This window comes from Macaca fascicularis, chromosome 1, assembly GCF_037993035.2.
Source record: "Macaca fascicularis isolate 582-1 chromosome 1, T2T-MFA8v1.1".
Lineage (NCBI taxonomy): Eukaryota > Metazoa > Chordata > Mammalia > Primates > Cercopithecidae > Macaca > Macaca fascicularis.
The window spans coordinates 84,201,984-84,228,292 of record NC_088375.1 but is presented as its reverse complement, the minus strand read 5'-3'; the positions used below and the strand labels follow the sequence as shown (position 1 = coordinate 84,228,292).

Below are 26,309 nucleotides of genomic sequence, written 5' to 3'. Positions count from 1 at the left end.
TGAATGACTTGTCCAAGATCATGGTGCTCACAAGAGGTAAAGCAAGGCTTAGAACCCATGTCTTCTGCTCTCACTCCTCGTGCCTGTTTCCACTGCTCTGAACATGTTCAGGGAGAGGATTCTGAAGGGAATTACCGGGAGGGCCATTGGGCACATTTTTGAGAATATTTATGTTGTAAAAGAGGGGTTCTTATTAAGGAAAGATACCAACAGTCACTAGAGATCTTGATAGGCACTTAATTTATAATATATCATGTAATCTTCCTAATAACCCTTCAAGAAAGGGAGAAGAAAGCTAAAAACTACTACTGAGTGTAATTTGTTCAAGAACACACACAAGGGAAGTAGGTGAACTGCAATTTGAACCTAGATCCTGGGACCATCAGTACTCCTGGTGTACTTGGATGCTGGAAGAGGAAGTGCTGAGTGTGGAGTCCCACCAGCAACATAACTTAAAAATATATATATGTATAGGCTGGAGAGCCTTTTTACCTCATTGTTGGCTGAGATACTAAAGCAAGGCAAGCTGAATTGTTTTTATTTGTTCATTACTAACTCAAATTCCAAAGTTTATCAATAGTATTTATAAAAACATTCACACACATATTATATACACACACACTATTTTTTTTTTTTTTTGAGACGGAGTCTCACTCTTTCACCCAGGCTGGAGTGCAGTGGTGTGATCTCAGCTCACTGCAATCTCCGCTGCTTGGGTTCAAGCAATTCTCCTGCCTCAGCCTTCCCAGTAGCTTGGATCACAGTCGCAAGCCACTACTCCTGGCTAATTTTGTATTTTTAGTAGAGACGGGGTTTCACCATGTTGGTCAGACTGGTCTCAAACCCCTGATCTCAGGTGCTCAGGTGATCCACCTGCCTCAGTCTCCCAAAGTGGTGGGATTACAGGTGTGAGCCACTGCACCAGGCCCCCGACACACACGTTTTATCTTTAGTCACTGCAACTGTTTTCACAAAAATAATCTAACCCAATAATTGATAAATAGACCATAGGACTAGAAATGGTCAAACTGGATATTTCTAAAATGTGGCCATGTTTATTTTTCTTACGGTATTTTAAAAATTTTTTAGAATTTTTATGGGTACATAGTAGGTGGATATATTTATGAGGTACATGAGATGTTTCTTTTTTTTTTTTTTTTTTTTTTTTTTTTTTTTGAGACGGAGTCTCGCTCTGTCGCCCAGGCTGAAGTGCAGTGGCGCGATCTCGGCTCACTGCAAGCTCCGCCTCCCGGGTTCACGCCATTCTCCTGCCTCAGCCTCCCGAGTAGCTGGGACTACAGGCGCCCACAACCGCGCCCGGCTAATTTTTTGTATTTTTAGTAGAGACGGGGTTTCACCGTGGTCTCGATCTCCTGACCTTGTGATCCGCCTGCCTCGGCCTCCCAAAGTGCTGGGATTACAGGCGTGAGCCACCGCGCCCGGCGAGATGTTTCTTATGGTGTATTTTTATTTAGGTTTTTCACGACTTGATGACCTTATCCATACCATGGTTTGTTTTTTTAAAAAAGCAAACAACACACACAGTCACATCATTTTAAATGGGAATAAGTGATTGCAGGAAATTTAATACCCGTGTCGCATGTTGCTATGGTTTGAATGATGGTTTTCCCTCCCAAATTCAATTGTAACATAATCCCCAATGCAACAGTATTAAGTGGTGTGGCCTCTGGGAGGTGATTAAGTCATGAGGGTTCTGCTTTCGTGAATGGGGTTAATACCCTTATGAAAGGGCTCAAGGTTGATGGAAGTGCTTTCTTGCCTTTCTGTCCCTTCTACCATGTGAGGACACATCATGCATCCCCTCCAGAGGATGGAGCAATGAGGCACCATCTTGGAAACAGAGAGCTGCCATCACCAGACGCCGACGTTGGCACTTTGATCTTGGACTTCCCCAGCGTTTGAAACGGTGATAAATAAATTATTGTTGTTGGCTGGGCACGCTGGCTCGTGCCTGTAATCCCAGCTCTTTGGGAGGCTGAGGCAGGTAGATCACTTGAGGTCAGGAGTTCAAGACCAGCCCAGCCAACCTCGTGAAATCCTGTCTCTCTACTAAGAATACAAAAATTAGCCAGGAGTGGTGGCAGGCAGCTGTAATCCCAGCTACTCTGGAGGCAGAGGCAGGAGAATTGTTTAAACCCAGGAGGCAGAGGTTGCAGTGAGCCGAGATCACACCGTTGTACTCCAGCGTGGGTGACAAGAGCAAAACTCTGTCTCAAAAAAAAAAAAAAAAAAAAATTCTCTATAAATTACCCAGTCTCAGATGTTTTGTTATAGCAGCACAAATGGACAAAAACATACGTGTAATCCTCCCATCACAGAGGGAGTCACTGAGGCACCGAAAAGTGGGCTAGATTCCTGCTTCTAGTACTTGCTTGCCATTGTCTTTGGACAAATTACCAGGTTGTTGGGAGAATCAAGTAAGCCAATCCTTGTAACATCTGTCATAAATATTCAATAACGAACCTTATTGAAGAGTTAGGTGTGCCTTGGCTTCGATCACACAGCTAAGTGCTAGATCTGGGGCTAGGATACAGCTTCAGGCTTTGGATTTATGAGAAGAGTCACTTAGAGTTTTTGTTTAAAAGGCAGATTATCGGGGAAGGGTCTAAAAACATTGATTTAAACAGTAGTTGTGTTGTTGCGTGTACATGAAAACTGCCTCATAATAAAACCAGGTTTGCCTTGGTCTAATGACACCTTGACCATCATGACATTCACACAAGGCTTTTGCTTCTCCCACTCATAACCTCTCATGTTTTTTTTTTTTTTTTTTCTAGACGGAGTCTCGTTCTGTCGCCCAGGCTGGAGTGCAGTGGCGCAATCTCGGCTCACTGCAAGCTCCCCCTCCCAAGTTCACGCCATTCTCCTGCCTCAGCCTCCCGTGTAGCCGGGACTACAGGCGCCCGCCACCACGTCCGGCTAATTTTTTGTGTTTTTAGTAGAGACGGGGTTTCACCGTGTTAGCCAGGATGGTCTCAATCTCCTGACCTCGTGATACGCCCGTCTCGGCCTCCCAAAGTGCTGGAATTACAGGCGTGAGCCACCGCGCCCGGCCTCTCATGTTTAAATTTCTATTCTTTCATTCTTAAAGGGCTGACCTTTTCCTGCTCTCCTCTCCAAATTGATAGTGAAGTGCAAGCTGCTGCAGCCCGCCCCCCAGGTGCTGACAACAAGGACCAGTGTTTTAATCTTCTTAGAGAGCAAATCAGAGTGTGTTTAGAAGGCAAAGGAGAGGTTAAGCTAGCTCTGAAGGATTACTTTGTAAAACTGAACTTTCACCCTCCCTGCTCTCCCTCCTACCTTAGCATAGCAGCACCCAGTTACCCAAGGCACAAAGCTGGCATCAGCAATGAGACTTCCTTCTCCTCACACCCAGTGACTCACCCAATCCTTTATTTTCCACGTCTTGAAAGGTGGAGTGCATGCTGCCACCTCTCTCTAATACTGCCTATGCTGTGGTGATGGTGGTGGTAGTGGCTAACTGATGGGTGTTAGCAGCTATTATAAGGTCCTTACATCTATCAAATCATTTAGCCCTCAAAACAACTCTGTTACTTGCATTTTACAGATAAGAAACTGAGGCACAGAGAATTCGGTTAGGAAACCAACGTGCCGGAGATTATACAACTAGCAGCCCATCTGGATTCTTCCCATCGAGGCCCTGGGGCTCCAGAGCCCACCCTCTGCACCTCTCTAGCTACCAGTGCAGTCATCTCTCTTCTGTCCTTTGTATGCCCCAAATAAGCTTCTTCCTGACTGGTTTCTAGGCTCTCATCTTGTCCCCCACCAATCCATTTCCCATATTTTTGTTCGAAAACACAAATAGAAACATACCCCATCTTTAGGTAAAACCCGACTTTTCCACTGCTCCAGTGCACTAAGCAAGTTCAACTCCTTAGCCTGGGCGGGCCTCTGTGTCATCTTAGTAAACCGCCTTTTAACTTTGTAGTTCCTGGGATTCACCCATGTTTGCTTAGCGGTCCCATTCCTCCAAACCCATAAATTCCTGGAGAAAAGGACTGGAGCTCAATGACATTTGTTAAATGAATTTTTGAAAAGCAACAGTGCTTTATTACTGGAAAGTGTTACAGATATTGTGAATTTTTTTCCTAGGGCTTCTTTCAATTTCGTTGAATTCTCGTCCAATATCATCGTAACATTTGATCAGGTAGTTTATCACCTTGTAGTGTCACTGTTCCTTTCTGTATCCTCTCGAAGCCTCCTGTTTTTCCTTTCCTAATTCTCTTCCAGCCCACTGCACGATCTAGTGTCGAATGGATGAAACAGCTGAGCAGAACAGTTCTTTAGCTGTCGGCCTAAATGACCAACTTCATGACCTCTCAAGGTCTCGCTCCCCCGCTGCACGCAGCTCAGCTTCCAACATTCGGGAAAGGCGTGCCCGGCCGGCGAGGGGCCGCTGGGGCCGAGTCCCGGACGTCGCCACGCGCAGTGGGCTGCTGCAGCCGGCGCTCTCGGGAAAAGTGAGGGGACGGAGGCGCCCGAGCAATGTGGGTTTCGGGAACCGTGAATATTTCACTTTGCGTAGAGCCCCGTCGGGCAATGCGTCCCAGAACAGAGGGCTTCTTTCCCCCTGCCAGGGCTTCCCTCCAGTTCTCCACTCGGAACAAACAGCCTGCAGTTCCCGCAGCTGCAGCGCGGGCCGCGGAACACGCGCCTGGAGCGGGGCCCGGGCGGGACTCCGGAGCTGGTGTTGCTCCCCCAGCGCTCCGGCGCCGGGCCTCGCCGCGCGGCCTCCTTTCTCCCTTCCTCCCGCCCTGCTCGGCCGGAGGCGGCGGCGGAGGGGCGAGGTGCGGCCCCCCTTCGGCGGCACCTCCTCCCCAGGCAGGCGCGGGCGGAGCCCGGCCCGCCTCAGCCAGCCGCGGCGGGAGCAGCGCGGCGCAGCGCCGCGGGCAGCGAGCTCCGCATTCGAACCTCCCTCGCAAAGACAGTCTCCGCCCCACAATGCACCGCGGCGGGCAGCCTTTGAAAAAGCGGCGCGGCTCGTTCAAGATGGCGGAGCTCGACCAGTTGCCTGACGAGAGTGAGTAGCACCTCAAAGCACCCCCGCCTTTTCCCGCCTGCTGCCTGCCCCACGGCTGCACCGGCCGGGACGGACGGCCGTGCCCTCCGCTGGGCAGGTGGGCTGACTGCCAGCCCCACTGTGGTCCCCTAGTCCTCCCACTCCGGTGTTGCCGCCGCGTCGCCGCCTTTGTTATGGTGTCTGTGTGTTGGTTTCTGGGGTTGTGTGAGCGCCAGGGCCGGAAACCGAGAGCCCGGGAGTCCAGCCTGTGCCAGGCGGAGGCGGTGGCTGCTCCCCTGGCCCGACTCCGGCCCCCAGCCGAGGTGGGGGGAAGAGCGGCCCCCGGGCGCGGGGGCTGTCCTCGCCGCCTGCACCACTCGCCCGGCGCCGAGAGACGCCCGCCGGGGTTATGTAACTCGCCTGTCCCGGGGCCGGGGGAGGGCTCGGGCTGGGCACGGTGTGGTCCACGGCCCCTTCTTCTTGCCCCAGCTTCTGATCTTGTCCTGTCACAGCTCCTGCCTCTACGGGCACTTGTGATCTTCACTGTCCTCCCCGCCCCCCCACCGGTGTGTCCACCCCTGGAAGTGTTTCCGTGTCAGAGGGTTGGCCCCTTCCCCTGGGACCACAGGTGGCTGTGGACCTTTCCTGAGATCATCCAGCCCGGATACTCAGTGTTCAGGTAGCCCCCGTCCCGCAGAGTTTATTCTATATGTGTCTTAAGAGCCATGAAGGTACCTTTATGTATGGATGTGACCAACACAGCGTACATGTGCAGTACCCTGCCTGACACCCACCCTAGGGCATTGCCTCACCTATCCGTGTTTACTCACCCTGACATCTAAGACGTGTATACTCACTTGTGTTGAGTAAGTAAAAGCACCAATTCCGTAGTTTAAGGGCAATGGAACTTTTGTAATTTACAGTATTGCATAAATTATATGAAAAGGCAAATATGTTAGTTAATTACAAAAAAGTCCTGAATCCACATTCACTATTCAGTTTATACATATTTGTGAAAGGCTCAATCACTATTGAATCTATCTATGCACAAGGTAAATGGACTTTGAAAAAGAGAACTCAACATACCGATTCCATTTTCTTTGTGAGGTCATGTATTCTTAATAAGTTATAAAGTTAAAATAAAAGTTCAAGTTGCCAAGCTGGTGAAAAGTCGTATTAAAAGTGTTGTGTTTTAAATTTGATAGAGAGCAGCACTAAGTACCAAAGGAACTTTGTCCGTGATGATGGAACTGTTCTCTTTTGTGATGGCCAATAGGGTAGCCAAGCTACTAGCCATACGGGACATTTCAAATGTGGCTAGAGTGATGGAGGAACTGAATTTTGAATTTTACTTATATAGTCACATGTAGGTAGTAGCCACTGTATTGGATAGGGAACAGCTATTGACCAGTCATGAGTTGTATTGTTTATTTGTAGAATACAATTGATTGTGATTTATTTTATTTATTTATTTATTTATTTTGAGATGGAGTTTCACTCTTATTGCCCAGGCTGGGGTGCAATGGCGCTATCTCGGCTCACTGCAACCTCTACCTCCCAGGTTCAAGCGATTCTCCTACCTCAGCCTCCCGAGTAGCTGGGGTTACAGGCATGAGCCACCATGCCCGCCTGATTTTTTTGTATTTTTAGTAGAGACGGGGTTTCTACATGTTGGTCAGGCTGGTCTCGAACTCCTGACCTCAGGTGATCCGCCCGCCTCAGCCTCCTAAAGTGCTGGGGTTACAGGTATGAGCCACCGTGGCTGGCCTTGATTGTGACTTTGAATGCTCCCAAATGAGTGTGGACCTACTAAGCACAGTGTACTTGTCATCCGAAAATGTTTTTCGTCATCCTTGGTATCTTTATCATAAAGATGTCTTATCACCTCTTGGATGTCACAATCACTAGAGCTCCTATTTTGGTTACTGCAGTCATTCTGTTGTAATGAGAGGTGTTTTACGTGGCTTTCTTACAACTGCCGTTGGGAATATTTGCTTCATATCATCCAACATTTATTGAGAATTTACTGTGGTTCTTTGTAGGGACTTGGGATTTATATTAGGGTTCAAATTCCAGCTCCACTTTCAAATTAATATAACCTAATCATTTATATTACTTTGTGACATCTCTGGTACATTGATGTGTATTCGTGTGTATGTCTTGTTTAACCAGACTTCAGCTTTGTTGAAACCAGGGATTTTCTTTCTTTGTTATACAGTGCCACAAATCAAGTATACATAAATACTTAATTTGTATGGAATTAATGCAAAGTAACAGGTATTATTAATGAAACTGGAGGAGGGTCTTGAAAAGGAAAAGCAATTTCAATTTGATACTGGAAATAACAGTATGTTTTTTGGCCACATTTAGTCAAGGAGTCTAGCCAATATATTATTCAGTAGTCAATATAACATTATCAATAATCAAAGCTACCATTTATTGAGTATTTACTATGAACCAGATGCCATGCAAAGGATATTATATGTATTTGCTCATTTAATCTTCATTTCAATTGACGTAAGTACTCACATTTTATATGAGGAAACTAAGGCTATCTTCAGCCCAGATCTTTCCTGAGCTCCCTTTCTTGATATCTCTTGCCTATTTCACATTTCTTCTTAGATGCTTCAAAGGCCCCTAGAACTGCACGAGTTTAAAATCCACCTCAGCCTTACCCCATGACAGATACTTCTAGTGATTCGAATGATTCCACTGTGCATTCAGCTGGCAGGGCAGAAACCTAGAGATTTTCTTTGACACTTCCCTCTCTCACTTTTGTTTTCTTTTTTCTTTTTTTCCTGAGACAGGGTCTTGCTCTGTCACCTAGGCTGGAGTGCAGTGGTGTGATCTCAACTCACTGCAGCCTTTGCCTCCCGGGTTCTATCGATTCTCCTGCCTCAGCCTCCTGGGTAGCTGAGTTTACAGGCGCCCACCACCACACCTGGCTAATTTTTGTATTGTTAGTAGAGGCGGGGTTTCACCATGGCTAGGCTGGTCTCGAACGCCTGACTTCAGGTGATCCGCCCGCCTCAGCCTCCCAAAGTGCTGGGATTACAGGTGTGAGCCACCACGCCCCCGGCCACTTTCCTCTCTTTCACTTCCCCTATTTAAGCCTTTACTAAGTCTGTACATTTTACCTTCTAAATATCTATCAATTCTACCCATTTCCTACCATCACCATAGCCCAAACTGTCACTATTTCTTCTCTTTACCAATTACCTCAGCCTCTTATTAATTCAGCCCCCTTCCCACAAACACAAAGCGAGTGGGATCCTTTCAAAATGAATATATGACATCCTCCTGTTAGAAACCCTTAGTAGCTGTAAGACCCTTTGTGGTCTGGCTGCTCCCTACCTCTCAGCTTTATGTCGTACCACTTGTCCCCTCATTCTATCCCTTTGGGTTAAATTGGACCTTTTTCATTCCCTATACTCACCAGTCTCCCCTTTTCTCCAGGGTCTTTGCACATGCTGTTCTCTCAACCTGGAATGCTAACCCCTCACACCCCCCTTACTTTCAGTTAACTTGTAATTATCTTTTAGATCCCCTTTTATGCTTCTTCAGAGAGCCATTTCCCATCCTCCCTGACTAAATTATGTCTTCTTTAAATCTGTTTTTTGTTTTTTAAAGAGACAGGGTCTCTGTCTGTTGTGTAGACTTGAGTGCAGAGGCATGATCATGGCTCACTGCAGCCTTGATCTTCTGAGCTCAGGAGATCCTCCGGCATCAGTCTCCCCAGTAGCTGGGACCACAGGCATGTACCACCATGCCCAACAAGGTTTTTGTTTTTGTTTTTCTATTTTTTATGGAGAGGAGGTCTCCCTATGTTGCTCAGACTGGTCTCAAACTCCTGGCCTCAAACTATCCTCCTGCCTTAGCCTTCCAAAGTGCTGGGATTACAGGCTTCAGCCACCACGCAGGGCCTATCTTCTTTATTTTTTTTTTAAAGATGGAATCTTGCTCTGTCACCCAGGCTGGAGTGCAGCGGTGCAATCTTGGCTCACTGCAACCTCCACCTCCAGAGTTCAAGCGATTCTCCTGCCTCAGCCTCCTGAGTAGCTGTGATTACAGGTGTGTACCACCAAGCCTGGCTAATTTTTGTATTTTTAGTGGAACCTGACTGGTCTCGAACTCTTGACCTCAAGTCATTTGGCCCCCGCAAAGTGTTGGGATTACAGGTGTGAGCCACTGTGCCAGGCCAGGGCCCATTTTCTCTAAATCTTTTTGTATTGCTATGTAACTTCCTAGTGACAGCTATTAACAGTTGCAGTTTTGTATTTGTTTATGTGATTGGTTAGTAGCCCCATCAGAGCAGGTATTGTTTCTGTCTCCCTAATTGCATTCCCAGTTCCATGCATAACACCTGGCTTACCTCTGACCTTTCATACTATTCTTCCCTATGCAAGCACAGTCACCCCTCCTCCCTTCTTAATACTTAACCTGTTTGTTCTGCCCAGACTCATAGCTTTGATTTCCTCCTCTGTCACAGCTAGTTTTTTAGATGTTACCTCCTCAGAGAAACCATTTGTACTCAAAAGTAAAGTAGTTCGTACTTAGAGTAATTCCCCCCTCCCCACCAATAACACTCTGTTTATTTCCTTTTTCATGAACTGTAATTTTTATGTACTTGTTTATTATATATATGTCTTTCTACTAGAGTTTAAGCTTCCTGAGAGCAGAGGCTTTGTTTGTCTTTTCTTTGGGGTAACCCTAGCCCCTAACAGTGCTTATGGTAGGCATTCAATAAAATGTTTTTTCCACATCAGATGGGTCATGTGCTGACTTTTCACAAAGTTTGAGAGACACATCTCACACATGAGTATGAAAACCCAATCATCATGCTTATGAACTACGAAGGGTAGAATCTTTGGATTAATGAACACCTTGTTAGAGCAAGATTCTAATTTAATCAGATTCACCTGACTGAAAAATCCATGTTCTTAACCTATTTTTTGATTGCTTAAAATAATACGGATTATATCAAAATTAACTGTAATATATTAGTTGTTCTATGCACTTTTACGTGTATTAACTCATTTAATCTTCATTTTACACATGAAGAAACAATAGCACAGAGAGGCAAAGTAACTGGCTTAAGGTAACATGCAAGAAAGTGTCAGGACCAAGATTCAAACATAGCTAGTCTCAACCTAGAACCTGTTTTTTTTTTTTTTTTTTTTTTTTTTTTTGAGACGGAGTCTCGCTCTGCCACCCAGGCTGGAGTGCAGTGGCGGGATCTCAGCTCACTGCAAGCTCTGCCTCCTGAGTTTACGCCATTCTCCTTCCTCAGCCTCCCAAGTAGCTGGGACTACAGGCGCCTGCCACGTCGCCCGGCTATTTTTTTTTTTTTTTTTTTTGTATTTTTAGTAGAGACAGGGTTTCACCGTGTTAGCCAGGATGGTCTCGATCTCCTGACCTCGTGATCTGCCCGTCTCGGCCTCCCAAAGTGCTGGAATTACAGGCTTGAGCCACCGCGCCCGGCCAGAACCTGTTTTCTTAACCACTATGCTATCCTGCATCTAGAAAAAGGAAAAAAGGGCCGGTTGCGGTGGCTCACGCCTGTAATCCCAGCACTTTGGGAGGCCAAGCTGGGTGGATCACCTGAGGTCAGGAGTTCGAGACCAGCCTGGCCAACATGGCGAAACCCTTTCTCTACTAAATATACAAAAATTAGCTGCATATGGTGGCATGCACCTGTAATCCTAGCTACCTGGAAGACTGAGGCAGGGAGAATTGCTTGAACCTGGGAGGTGGAGGTTGCAGTGAGCTGAGATTACGCCACCGCACTCCAACCTGGGTGACAGAGTGAGACTCCATCTCAAAAAAAAAAAAAAGGAAAAGGAAAAAAGGTTAAAGGTGATTGGTCAGAATCCCCAGGATACGGTTCCTGCCTTCATGGAGCAGGAATGGATATTCTTATGGCCTATACCTCTTCAGCTCTCTGCTTAAACATCACCTTTCATAGAAGCTAATCATGAACACCTTATATACAAATAGTTTTCCTTCCCCCCCATCCCAACCTGCATATTCTTCTGCTTTATTTTTTCCAGAGTGCTTATCATGACTCGATAGCTGTTTTTGTTTGTCTCCCATCACTAGAATGTACATTCCATGAGAGCAGGGACTTTGACTGTTTTGCTTGCTGTTGTATTCCCATTGCCTAGAGCAGGTAGGGACTGGCATGCCATCAGCACTCTACATATTCAGTGAGTGAATGGTTACTACTTTTTCTCAAATGCACTACATATCTGTTGGTAAACAGATGTGTGTATTATCTACTGTTGCTGCTTTACAGTTGTGTTGCGTTGTTTGAGACTTTTTAGCAAGATTTTGTGTCATTCACCCCCATGACTTTACTGCCTTTTGTCATTAAGCTTCATTTGCCATACGGAAGCTGTTATGGTGTCCTGTTAACTATTCTTCACATCTAGGCAAGAGAGTAGAGTGAAAATAAGTGTCTTTAATGCTAATAGGTGTCTGTTTTACAAGTCTCTTATACTGACCTGTGGAGGAACAAATCAGTTGAAGTTTAGTGATCAGAGATGCAGAGTGTTTAAGGATCTGAGATGAAGTGTTTCATAACTGCCATACTTTATCTGTTGCTTCTCATTTTAAGTCTGTTACCCATTTATAGGAGGTGTAAATCACAGCTGCTTTTGTTAAACAGCAAAGAGGATTAATCTGTCCTCTCTGATTTTTGTTCCTAGTTCATGTTCTTTTTTATTTAATCCCCTGAGATCATCCTTAATTATTATTTTTCAGATGACTTGGACTTTGCAATGTATACATCCAGTTCTGAGATTTTTAAATTTAGTGCTTTCTCGCTCTCAAAAAGCTTCTTTCTCTATTGACTTTTCTACTTTCCCTACCCATAGATCCTATCATTCATTCACACCAGAACCTGTGGCCTGATGTTTCTCAAAGGGGGTTACCTGCAACAGAATCCCCTGTTGTTTATTAATAATATAGATTGAGTCTAGATTCTGCGTGTATGAGGAGCTTCCTTGTTATTCTAATTTCTTTTTTATTTTTTTAAGGCGGAGTCTTACTCTGTCTGTCAGGCTGAAGTGCAGTGGTGCGGTCACAGCTCACTGCAGCCTCAACCTCCCAGGCTCCAGCAAGCTTCTCACATCAGCCTCCTGAGTAGCTGAGACTGGAGGCACGTGCCACCATACCCAGTGAATTAAAATTTTTTTTTTAGAGACAGGATCTCCCTGTGTTGCCCAGGCTGGTCTCAGACTCCTGGCCTCAGGCGATCCTTCCCACCTTGGTCTTCCAAAGCACTGGGATGACAGTTGTTAGCCATCACACCTGGCCTCTAATGTACAGTAGAGTTTGTTTTATCCAGTGGACCCCTCCAGCTTTAGCCCCTCTTGGCCGTTCTGTATTCCCTTTTCCAGCTTAAATCTTGAAGTATTGCATATACCTGCATTCTAGACTTTCGCTTGCTATGACAGTCCCTGAATCATTTCCATTGTCTGTTTTTCCCACTCCATTACCACGTCAGTCTTTGCCTCAGTAGATGTCAGTTGCCTTTCTCTTTTCTTCCAGCACCACAGCACACCTGGATGAGGATCCAAAATTACCTCTGTCCCCACTCTTGCTCTTTCTTCTGTTTCTTCATTTTCTTCTCCTGGAATGGTCTCCAGTTCTCACAACTTCAGCAAGACTCTCATATGTCTCTCTCCAGTTCTTTCTTTATCTGAGTTCTGGTTTATAGTTTGAATGGTATGCTAGATATTTCTAATTGCACATTCCACCATCTCTTCAAACTCAGTATTACTAAAACTAAATGGATCACTTTTACCCCCAAACCAAAGTCTTTTTCTCTTACTTTGGTTATGAAATAATTACTGATTTGTTTTATTTTTAATTTCAGGTTCTTCAGCAAAAGCCCTTGTCAGTTTAAAAGGTAAGAAGTATCGCATTTTTAGGTATACCATAGCTAAAAGTCTAATTCATTAAATTCATCTGGATATAGTGTTTCCCTTTTCCTTCTAAGTTATGATTCATTGTAGCTTTTCAGTATTGGTTTTCACTGATAACCTTAAATAAATATGCTTTTATAGGAGAATTGATCCTCAGTTGTTAGAAATTGTTTTTAAAAATTTCTAAAATTTTTGATTAAAAACTTTTCTAATTAAACATTCCATAAATATTTAGATTAAAAACATTTGTTAAACAACTGTGCTGAGCTATATGTTAGCATAATTGTTTGTTTGTTTGTTTGTTTGTTTGTTTTTGAGACAGTCTCTCTGTTGCCCAGGCTGGAGTACAATGGTGCAATCTTGGCTCACTGCAACCTCTGCCTCCCAGGTTCAAGTGATTCTCGTGCCTCAGCCCCCTGAGTAGTTGGGATTACAGGCATGTGCCACCATGCCTGGCTAATTTTTATGTTTTTAGTAGAGATGGGATTTCACCATGTTGGCCAGACTGGCCTCAAACTCCTGGCCTCAAGTGATCTGCCCACCTTGGCCTCCCAAAGTGCTGGGATTACAGACGTGAGCCACTGTGCCCAGCAGATTTTTTGTTTATTTATTTTTTGAGACAGGGTCTCGCTCTGTCACACAGGCTAGAGTGCGGTGACGTGACTACAGTTCACTGCAGCCTTGACCTCCTGGGCTCAAGTGATTCTCTTGCCTCAGCCTCCTGTGTAGCTGGGACCACAGGCAAATGCCACCATGCCCAGCTAATTTCTTTATTTTTTGTAGAGAGGAGGCCTCACTTTGTTGCCCAGGCTGGTCTCGAACTCCTGGACTCAAGGGATCCTGCTGCCTCAGTTTTGCAAAGTGCTGGGATTATAGGCATGAGCCACCACATCTGGCCTGTAATAGCTTATTTTTAAGAGTCTTGCTTTCACCGGGCACGGTGGCTCATGCCTGTAATCCCGGCACTTTGGGAGGCCTCATGAGGCAGGTGGACCACTTGAATTCAGGAGTTCGAAACCAGCCTGGCTAACATAGTGAAACGCCGTCTCTACTAAAAATACAAAATTAGCCGGGAGTGGTGGCAGACACCTGTAATCCCAGCTACTTGAGAAGCTGAGGCAGGAGAATTGCTTGAACCTGGGAGGCGGAGGTTGTCGTAAGCCGAGATTGCGCCATCGCACTCCAGTCTGGGTGACAGAGTGAGACTCTGTCTCAAATTAAAAAAAAAAAAATCTTGCTTTCTAAGTAATAATGCCCTGAAATAAAAGAATGATAGTACTTTTCTCATTCTAAGAAAAAGTTTGACATGTTCCTTGGTCTCACTATTTCTTTTGGCAGGTACATTAGACTAACCCTTTTAACACAGTTCCTTTAAAATTTTACCTCTTGATTAAGATTCTAGTAGGTCAATAAATTTGGAACCGAGTTAAATATTCTCAAAGGTTCATTAGTACTTTTAGTTTTTAAAGCTACTATATTGTTCTTTGGATTGGTGATTTACCAAATTAAATCCTTCTAGCTTGAGGAGACCACTTGTCTTCCAGAACACCCCAATTTCTTTGCCGAGCAGGATCAACTCCATCCCACTTCTGTTCTTTTGCGATTCTTAAAAATTATTCCATTATTCTTTTTCTCCCAATATTAAACTCATTTCTCTCTCCCTTTTTTTTTTTTTTTTTTTTGAGACTGAGTCTTGCTTTGTTGCCCAGGCTGGAGTGCAGTGGCACAATATCTCAGCTCGGGTCAAGTGAGTCTTGTGCCTCAGCCTCCTGAGTAGCTGGGACTGCAGGCATGCATCACCACACCTGGCTAATTTTTGTATTTTTAGTAAAGATGGGGTTTCGTCATGTTGGCCAGCCTGGTCTTGAACTCCTGACCTCAGGTGATCCTCCCACTTTGGCCTCCCAACATGCTGGGATTACAGGTGTAAGCCACCATACCTGGCACTCATTCATCTTTATAAAAACATTTATATAAGTATTATGTATTTCTTACGGAAAAAATGAGAAAATGCTGATGAGCCACTAGAAGAAAATAAAAATAACCATCTTGTATATTCATCCTAGTTTTCTATGCCTCTATATAAACATCTTTTTTACAAAAATTAAACTCACCCCTCTTTATTTTCACAATATGTCTAATCATTATAATGTGTGTAATCATAATGTCTATTTGATACAACTTTTTTTCTGGTTATGTACAACTCTGAAGACATTTCTCTGAATTAAGGAAAACGAAATAACCACGCTGATTTACTTTTTCATTTTTTGTGAGGGGACAGAGACTCGCCGTGTTGTGCATACTGAAGTGCAGTGGTACTGTCTCAGCTTGCTTCAACCCTGGCTCGCTTCGACCTTCGCCTCCCAGGTTCCAGCGATTCTCTGCTTTAGCCTCCTGAATAGCTGGGACTACAGGGGTGCGCCACCATGCCCGGCTAATTTTTGTATTTTTTGTAGAGGTGGGGTTTCACCATGTTGGCCAGGTTGATCTCAAACTCATGGCCTCAAATGATCCACCCGCCTCGGCCTCCCAAAGTCCTGGAATTATAGGCATGAGCCATTGCACCTGGCCTAATTTCCTTTTTATATATCAAGTGATTCACATATTAAATCAGAAAACATTTAGAAATATGCTCTAAATACAGTCTGGCGTGGTAGCTCATGCCTGTAATCTCAACACTTCGAGAGGCCGAAGCGGGTGGATCACCTAAAGTCAGGAGTTTGAGACCAGCCTGGCCAACATGGAGAAACCCTGTCTCTACTAAAAATACAAAAATTAGCTAGGTGTTTTGGCACACACCTGTAATCCCACTACTGGGGAGGCTGAGGCAAGAGAACCACTTGAACCCAGGAGGCAGAGGTTGCAGTCAGCCAAGATTGTGCCACTGCACCCCAGCCTGGGCGATAGAGCAAGTACTGTCTCATACACAAAGAAAAAATAAAAAAAGAAATGTGCTCTAAATTCAAGGTTAGAAAGGGCTTTTTCCATTTTTGATTCCCCAGCTTTCAGAATTGTACCAAAATTTATGATATAGTTCTTGGCAAGTTGGAATGGAGAAATTATTAAAAATCCAAAAAGAAAGAAAAAGAAGCACATGTTTCAGTATGGACATTTAATACTTTCAAGATGCATTGCTTTATCAAATTATTTAGAGAGTTTGACAGAAAAATACAGAAGAGCTTTTTCATTTATAATAAATTATTATAGTAAGTATATTTTTTCCATATTGGTAAATATTTTAGATATATGGCTGTTATGAAAAAGGCAGTATTCATGGTATGAAATCCTTTGAACTAAGCCAAAATTTTATTAGTATTAATTATTTATTACAGAGGGAAGCTTATCTAACACATGGAATGAAAAGTACAGTTCTTTACAGAAAACACCTGTTTGGAAAGGCAGGAATACAAGCCCTGCTGTGGAAATGGTAAGGAGTGAGTTTTTCTTACATTTTAGAATAATTATAGCTGAGTTGTCTGTATTATTGTCATGTGTAAATTCTCGCAGCACAGTAAAAAATTTACAAGTTTTTTTCCCAACCTCATGTGTCATTAAGCACTGTTTGATCTTATTTAGATAAATTAATTTGTACCCAATGATGATCTGGTCATCATTAAGCATTTGTTCAGTAATTGTGTAATAGTTTCTTTAAATAGGAAAAACAAAAAACTACAACTTAAAATTTTATCAGATATGCAAAAAATTTTACATGGCTTCATTCAGTACCTGCAAAAATATGTATGTGTGTGTGTGTGTATATATATATATATATAAAAAAGTGGTAAGGTATTAAAATCTTGTATAGCCAAAAAGAAAAAAAATCATTGTGTAACTCAAAGGTAAGTGCATTTAGAGATGGGAAGTAGAGATGAGCATATAATTGACATGACTAACGATTTTAGGAACTCTGTTTCTCTCCTGCCCTGCCAGGTAGCCAGGAGGTTTTAAGGGTCTGTCTTGAAACAATCCTGGAGTTGGGATAGACAGCAGCAGTCGCAGTAGCCTGGGCAGCTGGCCACAATGAATGTGAGGGGCTTTCCTCACATGTCAATTCCATCATCTTCATTCCCTTCCTCCTCTGCTTGTGGTCAGGGAAGGGGGGCAGTGTAGAATGGACTTCCTGTCAGGACTATAGAGTATCAAGACTCTGAGTGGGTTTAATTTCTTTTTGTTTTTCTTTTTTTGAGACGAGGTCTCGCTCTGTTGCCCAGGCTGGTCAGGAACTCCCAGGCCCAAGCGATGCTCCCCGCTCAGCCTCCCAAGTAGCTGGGACTACAGGTGTGTGCCACCATGCCCAGCTAATTTAAAAAAAAATTTTTTTTGTAGAGATGGGGTCTCCTTGTGTTGCCCAGGCTGGTTTCCAGCTCCTGGGCTCAAGTGATCCTACTGCCTCGGCCTTCCGAAGTGCTGGGATTATAGGCATGAACCACTGTGCCCAGCCAGAGTGGGTTTAATTTCAAGGGTTTGTAGACCTGAGTGGATGTTGCCCATATGTTGTTAGCCCTCTGCATATGTTTCTCTTCCAAATAGCCATGAGGAGTGGGAGAAGGCTTTGAAAAGGGTGTAGGTCTTATTGCAATATTATTTCTTTTTCTCTCTATTAATGAAACCTCTGAACCTAGGGTGAACTGTAAAATTTTTCCTATTACAGACCCTTAAGTGTATGATGTACTTTTGGTACTTAAACAATTTTTTTAGTTCTATGGGTAATTATCAGATATCTATCATGTGTATCTTGTATTCTTATTTACAAATGAAAATTTGGTTAACGATTTTTGACAGCAGATCTAGTATAATAGTATACACATTTAGGCTTACTCTTCTAGAGTGGTTTAGAATCTTTGGCCCAGCCCAGCCCTATGCAGCAGACATATGTCACACGCCTGATTGGTATTAACCCAAGCACCAACATAATTTGAACTGGAATTTCTGGAACTTATTTTCCTATCACCACTGTCCAAGGCTGCCAGTGTACTAAGGAGACTTGGGGTTCAAGTTTTACTTTATTCATCAGCTAGGTGTTTCATTCATAAGCAACTTGCATAAATACATCTTACTGCTTTCTAAATCTGAGGTTATTTATATTTGGCTTTGTGTGCTTTGTGTTGCCCATACTTTATTCTTCCATACTGCTGATAATCCAGAGTTAGCTCAGTTTTCCAAGTATAGAATTGTATTTTGGAACAAAAATGGGAGGGTTCAGCTTTTTCATTAAATGAAACATTTCTATCATAGCCTTTCAGAAATTCAAAACGAAGTCGACTTTTTTCTGATGAAGATGATAGGCAAATAAATACAAGGTCACCTAAAAGAAACCAGAGGGTTGCAATGGTTCCACAGGTATGTGTGTGCTAAAATTTCGTTTCATTGGAAAGGAAGTAAGCAAATGCTCAACCTAATAAAGTTTATATTTCTGTTACATTTTTAGTAACAAGTTCTTTTCTTTAAATTCGTACTGCTACTCTGGTCCTGTTTTAGTTACCTAGAAAACGTTATTTTTTTGATCAACTTTGAAACAGGATAGAAAGCTGGTCATTAGTCCTACAAATGCACAATTTTCTTTTAAGCATGGAGATAGTGGAAGAATTTGGCAGCATGGAATCAATTTTTAGATTTGCACTGAAATAAGGGGGAAAAAATGTTTTATTTGATCACCAAGACAAGTACGTTGAAGACTTCCTTTATCCAAGAGATGGAGTCTCACTCTGTCGCCCAGGCTGGAGTACAGTGGCGCGATCTCAGCTTACTGCTACCTCTGCCTCCTGGGTTCAAGCGATTTTCCTGCCTCAGCCTCCCGAGTAGCTGGGATTACAGGCTCACACCACCATGCCCAGCTAATTTTTATGTTTTAGTAAAGACGGGGTTTCACCATGTTGGCCAGGCTGGTCTTGAACTCCTGACCTCAAGTGATCTGCCCGCCTCAGCCTCCCAAAGTGCTGGGATTACAGTCGTGAGCCACTGCACCCTGCCGAGAGGAAAATATTTAGCATGAAATCATATCTCCTTATTTATTTTTGGCATTTAAAAACTTATAGTGGACTGGGCACGGTGGCTCATGACTATAGTCACAGCACTTTGGGAAGCCAAGGTGAGCACATCACTTGAGGCCAGGAGTTCGAGAGCAGCCTGGCCACAATGAGAAAACCCTGTCTCTACTAAGCATACAAAAGAACTAGCTGGCATGATGGCACACACCTGTAATCTCAGCTACTTGGGAGGCTGAGGCATGAGAACTGTTTGAACCCAGGAGGCGGAGGTTGCAGTGAGCTGAGATCATGCCACTGCACTCCAACCTGGTTAACAGAGCAAGACTCTGTCTCCAAAAAAAAAAAGAATTAGACATGTAAAAATCAAAGGAATTAAAATTAGATAAGGAAATATTAACTTTAAGGGTAATGTAATTTTTGTCTTATCCATTTTATAACTTCTGATATAATCATTCCCTGTTTCTCTTTCATTATTTTCCAAAGTCTTATAAAACAAGATTTTCTAGTGTAATAGATGGTAGAGGTGATAGTCTCAACCAAGAATTTAGCATTAGGTTTTTTTTTGAAACTGAGTTTTGCTCTTCTTGCCCAGGTGGAGTGCAGTGGTGCGATCTTGGCTCACTGCAACCTCTGCCTTCTGGGTTCAAGCAATTCTCCTGCCTTAGCCTCCTGAGTAGCTGGGATTACAGGCATGCGCCACCATGCCCGGCTAATTTGGTATTTTTAGTAGAGACAGATTTCTCCATGTTGGTCAGGCTGATCTTGAACTCCCAACCTCAGGTGATCCGCCTGCCTCGGCCTCCCGAAGTGCTGAGATTACAGGCATGAGCCACTGCTCCCAGCCAGGTTTTTTTTGGGGGGTGGGGGAGGGGACTGCATTGGCATGATCTTGGCTCACTGCAATCTCCGCCTCCCATACTGAAGTGATTCTTGTCCCTTAGCCTCCCGAGTAGCTGGGACTATAGGCACAAACCACCACACCTGGCTAATTTTTGTATTTTCAGTAGAGACAGGCTTTTGCCACGTTGGCCAGGCTGGTCTCGAACTCCTGACCTCAAGCAATCCACTCACCTCAGCCTCCCAAAGTGCTGGGATTACAGGTGTGAGCCACTGCACTCGACCCAAGGATTTAGCATTAAGTAAATTAAAAGCATGACCAGCAATCTACCCTACCAATAAAAACTCTTAAATGCCTTGTGATAATTTTAAACAGGAAAATATGTTCATGTTCTGTAGAATGAACAAAAATGTATCTTGAACTTCAAAAAAAATGCTGTCAAGGCCAAGTGCACATAAGCATCTAATAATTTGATCTTGTAATCCCAGCACTTTGGGAGGCCAAGGCAGGCAGATCACTTGATGTCAAGAGTTTGAGACCAGTCTGGCCAACATGGCAAAATGCCATCTCTACAGTAAATACAAAAATTAGTTGGGCATGGTGGCACACACCTATAATCCCAGCTCCTCACTTGAACCTGGAAGGCAGAGGTTGCAGTGAGCCGAGATCACAGCTGTACACTCCAGCATGGGTGACAGAACAAGAGTCTGTCTCAAAAAATAGATTAACTAAAATAAATTTAAAAATAATAGGAATTTGATCTTGTTGAAACTGAAATGCAATGTGCATTTCTTGGCTAAGTTAGCTGTTGTATACAAGGTTGAATGAACAAGAAATAGTTAAGTAACAATTTTGTTAGCTAGACTTTGGAATAGCTATGTTACTAAGATAATCTAGATGATTCACAAGCATATAGAAAACTGATCTTTAAGACTGTGACACTGTCCTGTTGCAACTCTATCCACTGCCTTCCTTCCTGAGCACATCACTCCTTCTGGGACTATTTTACAGAGCCCTTTTTAGCAATGGAGAGAATTCTGAGCAATACAGAACAAATATAATGTAGGATAAACGTGATATGAGACTTCTTCAAATATGTGAAAAGTTTTTATATCCTCTGAGTTTTCTCTTTACTAGTTGTAGCATCTTTAGTTCTTTCCATCTTCCTTTACCTGACATGGCTTGTTCCCTTACCCTCCTTAGTCATATCTTCTAAATCTCTTGCATTTTGTCTATATGTTTATTTAAAGAACACCACCCAGAGCTGAAAAATTATGAAAACTAACTTTTACTAATTACTTATGTGTTGAGTCCTGTTTTAAGCACTTCATAGGTATTACTTTGATTTAATCTTCAACAACAACTATGAAATAGGTTACTGTTATATTATTTCCCATTTTGTAGATAAGAAAACAGACACAGATAAGTATCTTACTCAAGAACTCAAAGCTAGGAAGTAAAGACTGATAACAGTCAGGCAGCCTGTCTCCAGAGTCCTACTTTAAAAAGAAAAAACCCAGCTTTGTTAAGATAGACTTTACATATACAAATCATATATTTAAAGCATACAGTTTGGCTGGGCACAGTGGCTCATTTTGAGAGGCCAAGGTGGGAGGATTGCTTGAGCTCAGGAGTTTGAGACCAGCTTGGGCAACAAAGTGAGACCCTGTCTTTACAAAAAAATTGAAAAAAAAAATTGGCCAGGCATGGTGGTAGCACACCTGTGGTACCAGCTATTTGGGAGGCCAAAGTGGGAGGATCACTTGAGCCCAGGAGATTGAGGCTGTAGTGAGCTATGTTCAGACCACTGCAGTCCAGCCTGGGCAATAGAACAGAGATCCTGTCTGTTTTAATAATTTATGTTTCTGGTCTGGTGCAGTGGTGCATGCCTGTAGCAGTTTGGGAGGCTAAGGCAGGTGGATGGCTTAAGCTCAGGAGTTCCAGATCGGCCTGGGCAACATGGCGAAACCCTGTCTCTACCAAAAATACAAAAATTAGCTGGGTGTGGTGGCATACTCCTGTAGTCCCAGCTACTCAGGAGGCTGAGACAGGAGAATCGCTTGAATCTGGGAGGTGGAAGCTGCAGTGAGCTAAAATTGCGCCACTGTACTCCAGCCTGGGTGACAGAGTAGGACTCTGTCTCAAACAATCAATAAAAGATTCCCTTTAACAATGTGAATCGCCGGGCGCAGTGGCTCAAGCCTGTAATCCCAGCACTTTGGGAGGCCGAGACGGGTGGATCACGAGGTCAGGAGATCGAGACCATCCTGGCTAACCCGGTGAAACCCCGTCTCTACTAAAAAATACAAAAAACTAGCCGGGCGAGGTGGCGGGCGCCTGTAGTCCCAGCTATTCCGGAGGCTGAGGCAGGAGAATGGCGTGAACCCGGGAGGCGGAGCTTGCAGTGAGCTGAGATCCGGCCACTGTACTCCAGCCTGGGCGACAGAGCAAGACTCCGTCTCAAAAAAAAAAAAAAACAACAAACAAACAAAAAAAAAACAATGTGAATCTATTTTCCCATACCCAACAAGCAGGTCCTTAATATAGTTTTATATTCGATGAGCTACTAATACCCTGTATACCCTATTTAAAAATCTGGGTCAATAATGTAGTAGAAAGAAATAACACTTTTTGTGATAAGAATATAGTAATTTGGTTATTTATGCTAAACATCTCCTCACTTATAAAATTTTTCTTTTTTCTTTTTTTACATTAAAATTTTTTTTTCTCCTGAGAATGGTCACTGAGGGAAAACAAAGAAAAAGAAAAACAAAGTTATTTTTCTAAATGCAGCGTGATATCCTGAATTGGTTTCTAGAACAGAAACAGGACGTTAGTGAAAAAACTGGTAAAATCCAAATAAAGCCTGTAGTTTAGTTAATAGTATTGCACCAGTTTTGACAAATATACCAAAGTTACTATAAGATATTAATGTTAGGGAAAGCTAGGTGAAGGGCATATGGGAATATGCACTATCTTTGCAACTTGCCTGTAAATCTACAACTTTTCCAAAATACAAAGTTTATAATAAAAATTTTTAAATTTTGACCCTAACTAACCATCCCAATGTGTACTTCCCTCATACAGTGATAGCCACTATAATTAGTTTGATTATCCTTTTGAGACCTTTTAAATATACTTTTAATGTATTCATAGAAAATATGTAATATTGTTAGATGTATATATATTTTTTCTTTTTCTAAATGTATGTATTCTAAAAATTACATTTGTAATATCATTTTCATGGTATTGTGCCATGTGTCATTCTGTAGTTTTTTTACCGTCTTTTTTTGAGATCTGGCCATGTTGATTGATTGAAATAGATAGATAGAATTCAGTGTTTCATTTCTTTTTACTGTTGAATAGTATCAATTTTATATCATTATTTATAAATTCACCCATTTGGAAGCATTTAAATTGTTTGTAAATTTTTACTTTGACAAATAATGCTGCAGTGAACGTCCTGAGCATGTTTACATAAATTTACAAGTTTTTTTCTAGGACAGATGCCTAAAATGTGGAATTGCTGGATCGTAGAATATGTACATTTAAAGTTTTTAAAGCGTACCAAATACTCTCCAAATAAATTGAATTGGGACGGTATACAGTGACTCACACCTGTAATACTAGCACTTTGGGAGCCCGAGGCGGGTGGATGACCTGAGGTTAGGAGTTCAAGACCAGCCTGGCCAATATGGCGAAACCCCATCTCTACTAAAAATAGAAAAATTAGCCAGGCGTGGTGGCACGTGCCTGTAGTCCCAGCTACTCGGGAGGCTGAGGCACGAGAATAGTTTGAACCTGGGAGGCGAAGGCTGCAGTGAGCTGCGATCGTGTCAGTACGCTCCAGCTTAGGTGACAGAGCAAGACACTGTGTTAAAAAAAATTAAAAAATAAAAAGAAATTATACTGGTTTATATATATTAGAGTTCCTATTTTCCAAATGCCTCCAACTCAGTACAGAAGCAAGCATCTGGATTTTTGCTAATCTGATATATAGAAATAGCCTATCACTTGTTTTAGTTGGCATTTTATCTAAGAGCAAAGTTGAGACACTTTTCATATGTTTAAAAATGATTTCTTTCCTTTTCTGTAAACTATTTATGCCTTTTCCCCATTTTTCTATTGAATTGTGGGTCATTTTGTTACTAGTTTATAAGAATTTTGTATATATTAAAAATATTGGCCCTTTGGACGTTTATAATGGCTGTAATTTTTTTTAGAGTTTATAGTTTGTCTTTTGACTCTTTCTGTCGTTTTTGACATATGGGATTTTAAAATATTTTAAGGGTCAAATATAACTTTCTTACCTTTTAATGGCTTCGAGTTTGTCATGCTTAGAAAGACCTTTTCTACACTAAAATTTATAGTTTTAGAATTCTCTCGTATTATTTCATTTTTTTGGTTTAAATCTTCAGTACATCTGGAATTTATTTTGGAATAAGGGATGAAGTAAGACTGCAACCTAGCTTTTTTTTTCCCCCAGAGGGCTACTTAGTTATCCTAGTAACATTTATTAGGTAATCCATCTTTTAAACATTGATTTAAAATGCTGCCTTCATCAAAGCTAAATTCGCATAAGTATTTGGGATTACTTCTAGGCTTTCTGTCTCTACGTCTAGCATATCTCTGTATTTGCTAGTATCAAATTATTTTGGCTGGACATGGCAGCTCATACCTGTAATCCTAGCTCTTTGGGAGGCTGAGGCAGGAAGATTGCTTGAGCCCAGAAGTTTGGGACCAACCTGGCAACATAGCAAGAGCCCGTCTCCACAAAAAATACATGAAACTAGCCGGGCGAGGTGGTGGGCGCCTGTAGTCCCAGCTACTCGGGAGGCCGAGGCAGGAGAATGGCTCAAACCCGGGAGGCGGAGCTTGCAGTGAGCTGAGATCCGGCCACTGCACTCCAGCCCGGGCGACAGCGCGAGACTCCGTCTCAAAAAAAAAAACAAAAAACAAACAAAAAAAAAACATGAATTAGCCCGATGTGGTGACACATGCCTGCAGTCCCAGCTACTTGGGACTTTCAGGTGGGAGGATGGCTTGAGCCCAGGAGGTCAAGGCTGTAGTGAGCAATGTTTGCACCACTGCACTTCAGCCTAAGTGACGGAGAGAGACCCTGTCTCAAAAGAACAAACAAAACCAAAACACACACACACGTGCACAAAATTGGTTTAACATGACTTTATACTATGTTTTAATGCCTGTTAAGATATTATCACATATTTTTTTTTAAGATTTTTTTCCTTTTTTTTTTTTGACACGGAGTCTCACTCTGTCGCCCAGGCTGGAGTGCAGTGGTGTAATCTCTGCTCATTGCAACCTCCGCCTCCCAGGTTCAAGCTGTTCTTCTGCCTCAGCCTCCCGAGTAGCTGGGACTACAGGCACAGCCACCACGCCTGGCTAATTTTTGTATTTTTGGTAGAGATAGGGTTTCACTGTATTGGCCAGGCTGTCTCAAACTCCTGACCTTGTGATTCACCTGCCTTGGCCTCCCAAAGTACTGGGATTACAGGTGTGAGCCACCGCACCTGGCCTAAGATTTTTTCCTAAATATTTTTGTGCATTTATTTTTCCATGTAGACTTTAGAATCAACTTGACTAGGGAAAAAAATGGCCTGTTGGCATTTTGACTGGGGTTGGACTAATATTATAAATTAATTTATGAGAAATGACATATCTATAGGTAACATTGAGACTACCTAAGAACTGATTGTAGTTGCACTTAGTTCTTAGTATTCCACAGACTTTAACATTTTTTTCCATATCAGTCTTGCATGTTTCTTAAGTATATTTCTACATATTTAATATTTTTTTGTTTATGTCAATTTTTTTCGCTATGATAAACAGGATATAAACTCTAATGACCTGTCCAGTTATTATTTATATATAGAAAAGATAGTGATTTTTTTGAATTGTGGTTTTTGTATATCAACTTTGTATTTACCCATTTCATTAAATTTTCTTACTGTTTTTAATTGTTACAGTGGATTTTCTTGTGTTTTCAGCTACAAGAAAATGGTAGTTTTATCTTCTTTCTAAATTTTATTATTCTTACCTGATTGGCCAACTCCTTCAAAACAGTGTTATGAAATAGCAGTCGTAGTTGAAATCTTTGTCATACTAGGTTAGTGGTGGTAGTTGAAATATTTGTCATTCTGATTGTCTTTTAATATTATGATACTGGTTTTTGGGTTGGAGTGGAGAGAAATGTTTTACTAGATTAAAAAAGTATCCATCTAAGCCGGGCGCTGTGGCTCACACCTGTAATCCAGCACTTTGGGAAGCTGAGGCAGGCAGATTACCTGAGATCAGGAGTTCGAGACCAGCCTGGCCAACATGGTGAAACCCGGTCTCTACTAAAAATACAAAAATTAGCTGGGTGTGGTGGTGCACGCCTGTAGTCCCAGCTACTCGGGAGACTGAGGCAGAATTGCATGAACCCGGGAGGCAGAGGTGCAGTGAGCCAAGATTATGCCACTGCACTACAGCCTGGGCGACAGAGCAAGACTCTG

General features: G+C 42.7%; 1 protein-coding gene and 1 non-coding gene across 6 annotated transcripts in view; one reads left to right on the top strand and one right to left on the bottom strand.

Moving 5' to 3' along the window:
- The first annotated feature begins 4,865 nt into the window (after positions 1-4,865).
- Positions 4,866-26,309, top strand: part of LIN9 (lin-9 DREAM MuvB core complex component) — an 88,801-nt gene continuing 67,357 nt past the window's right edge. For 2 of the 5 annotated variants that reach the window (XM_045397814.2, XM_065542707.1), the window contains exons 1-4: positions 4,866-5,062; positions 12,921-12,953; positions 16,302-16,396; positions 18,205-18,309. In XM_045397814.2, the coding sequence (XP_045253749.1) occupies positions 4,984-5,062; positions 12,921-12,953; positions 16,302-16,396; positions 18,205-18,309 (312 nt within the window). In that variant the 5' untranslated portion in view covers positions 4,866-4,983. The remainder of the gene's footprint in view (positions 5,063-12,920; positions 12,954-16,301; positions 16,397-18,204; positions 18,310-26,309) is intronic. The other 3 variants (XM_045397820.2, XM_065542721.1, XM_074037650.1) reach the window with 2 other exon arrangements.
- LOC123571229 (small nucleolar RNA U13) lies at positions 9,802-9,901 on the bottom strand. The gene has a single exon (XR_006695417.1). It is a non-coding gene; the product is annotated as a small nucleolar RNA U13 (small nucleolar RNA).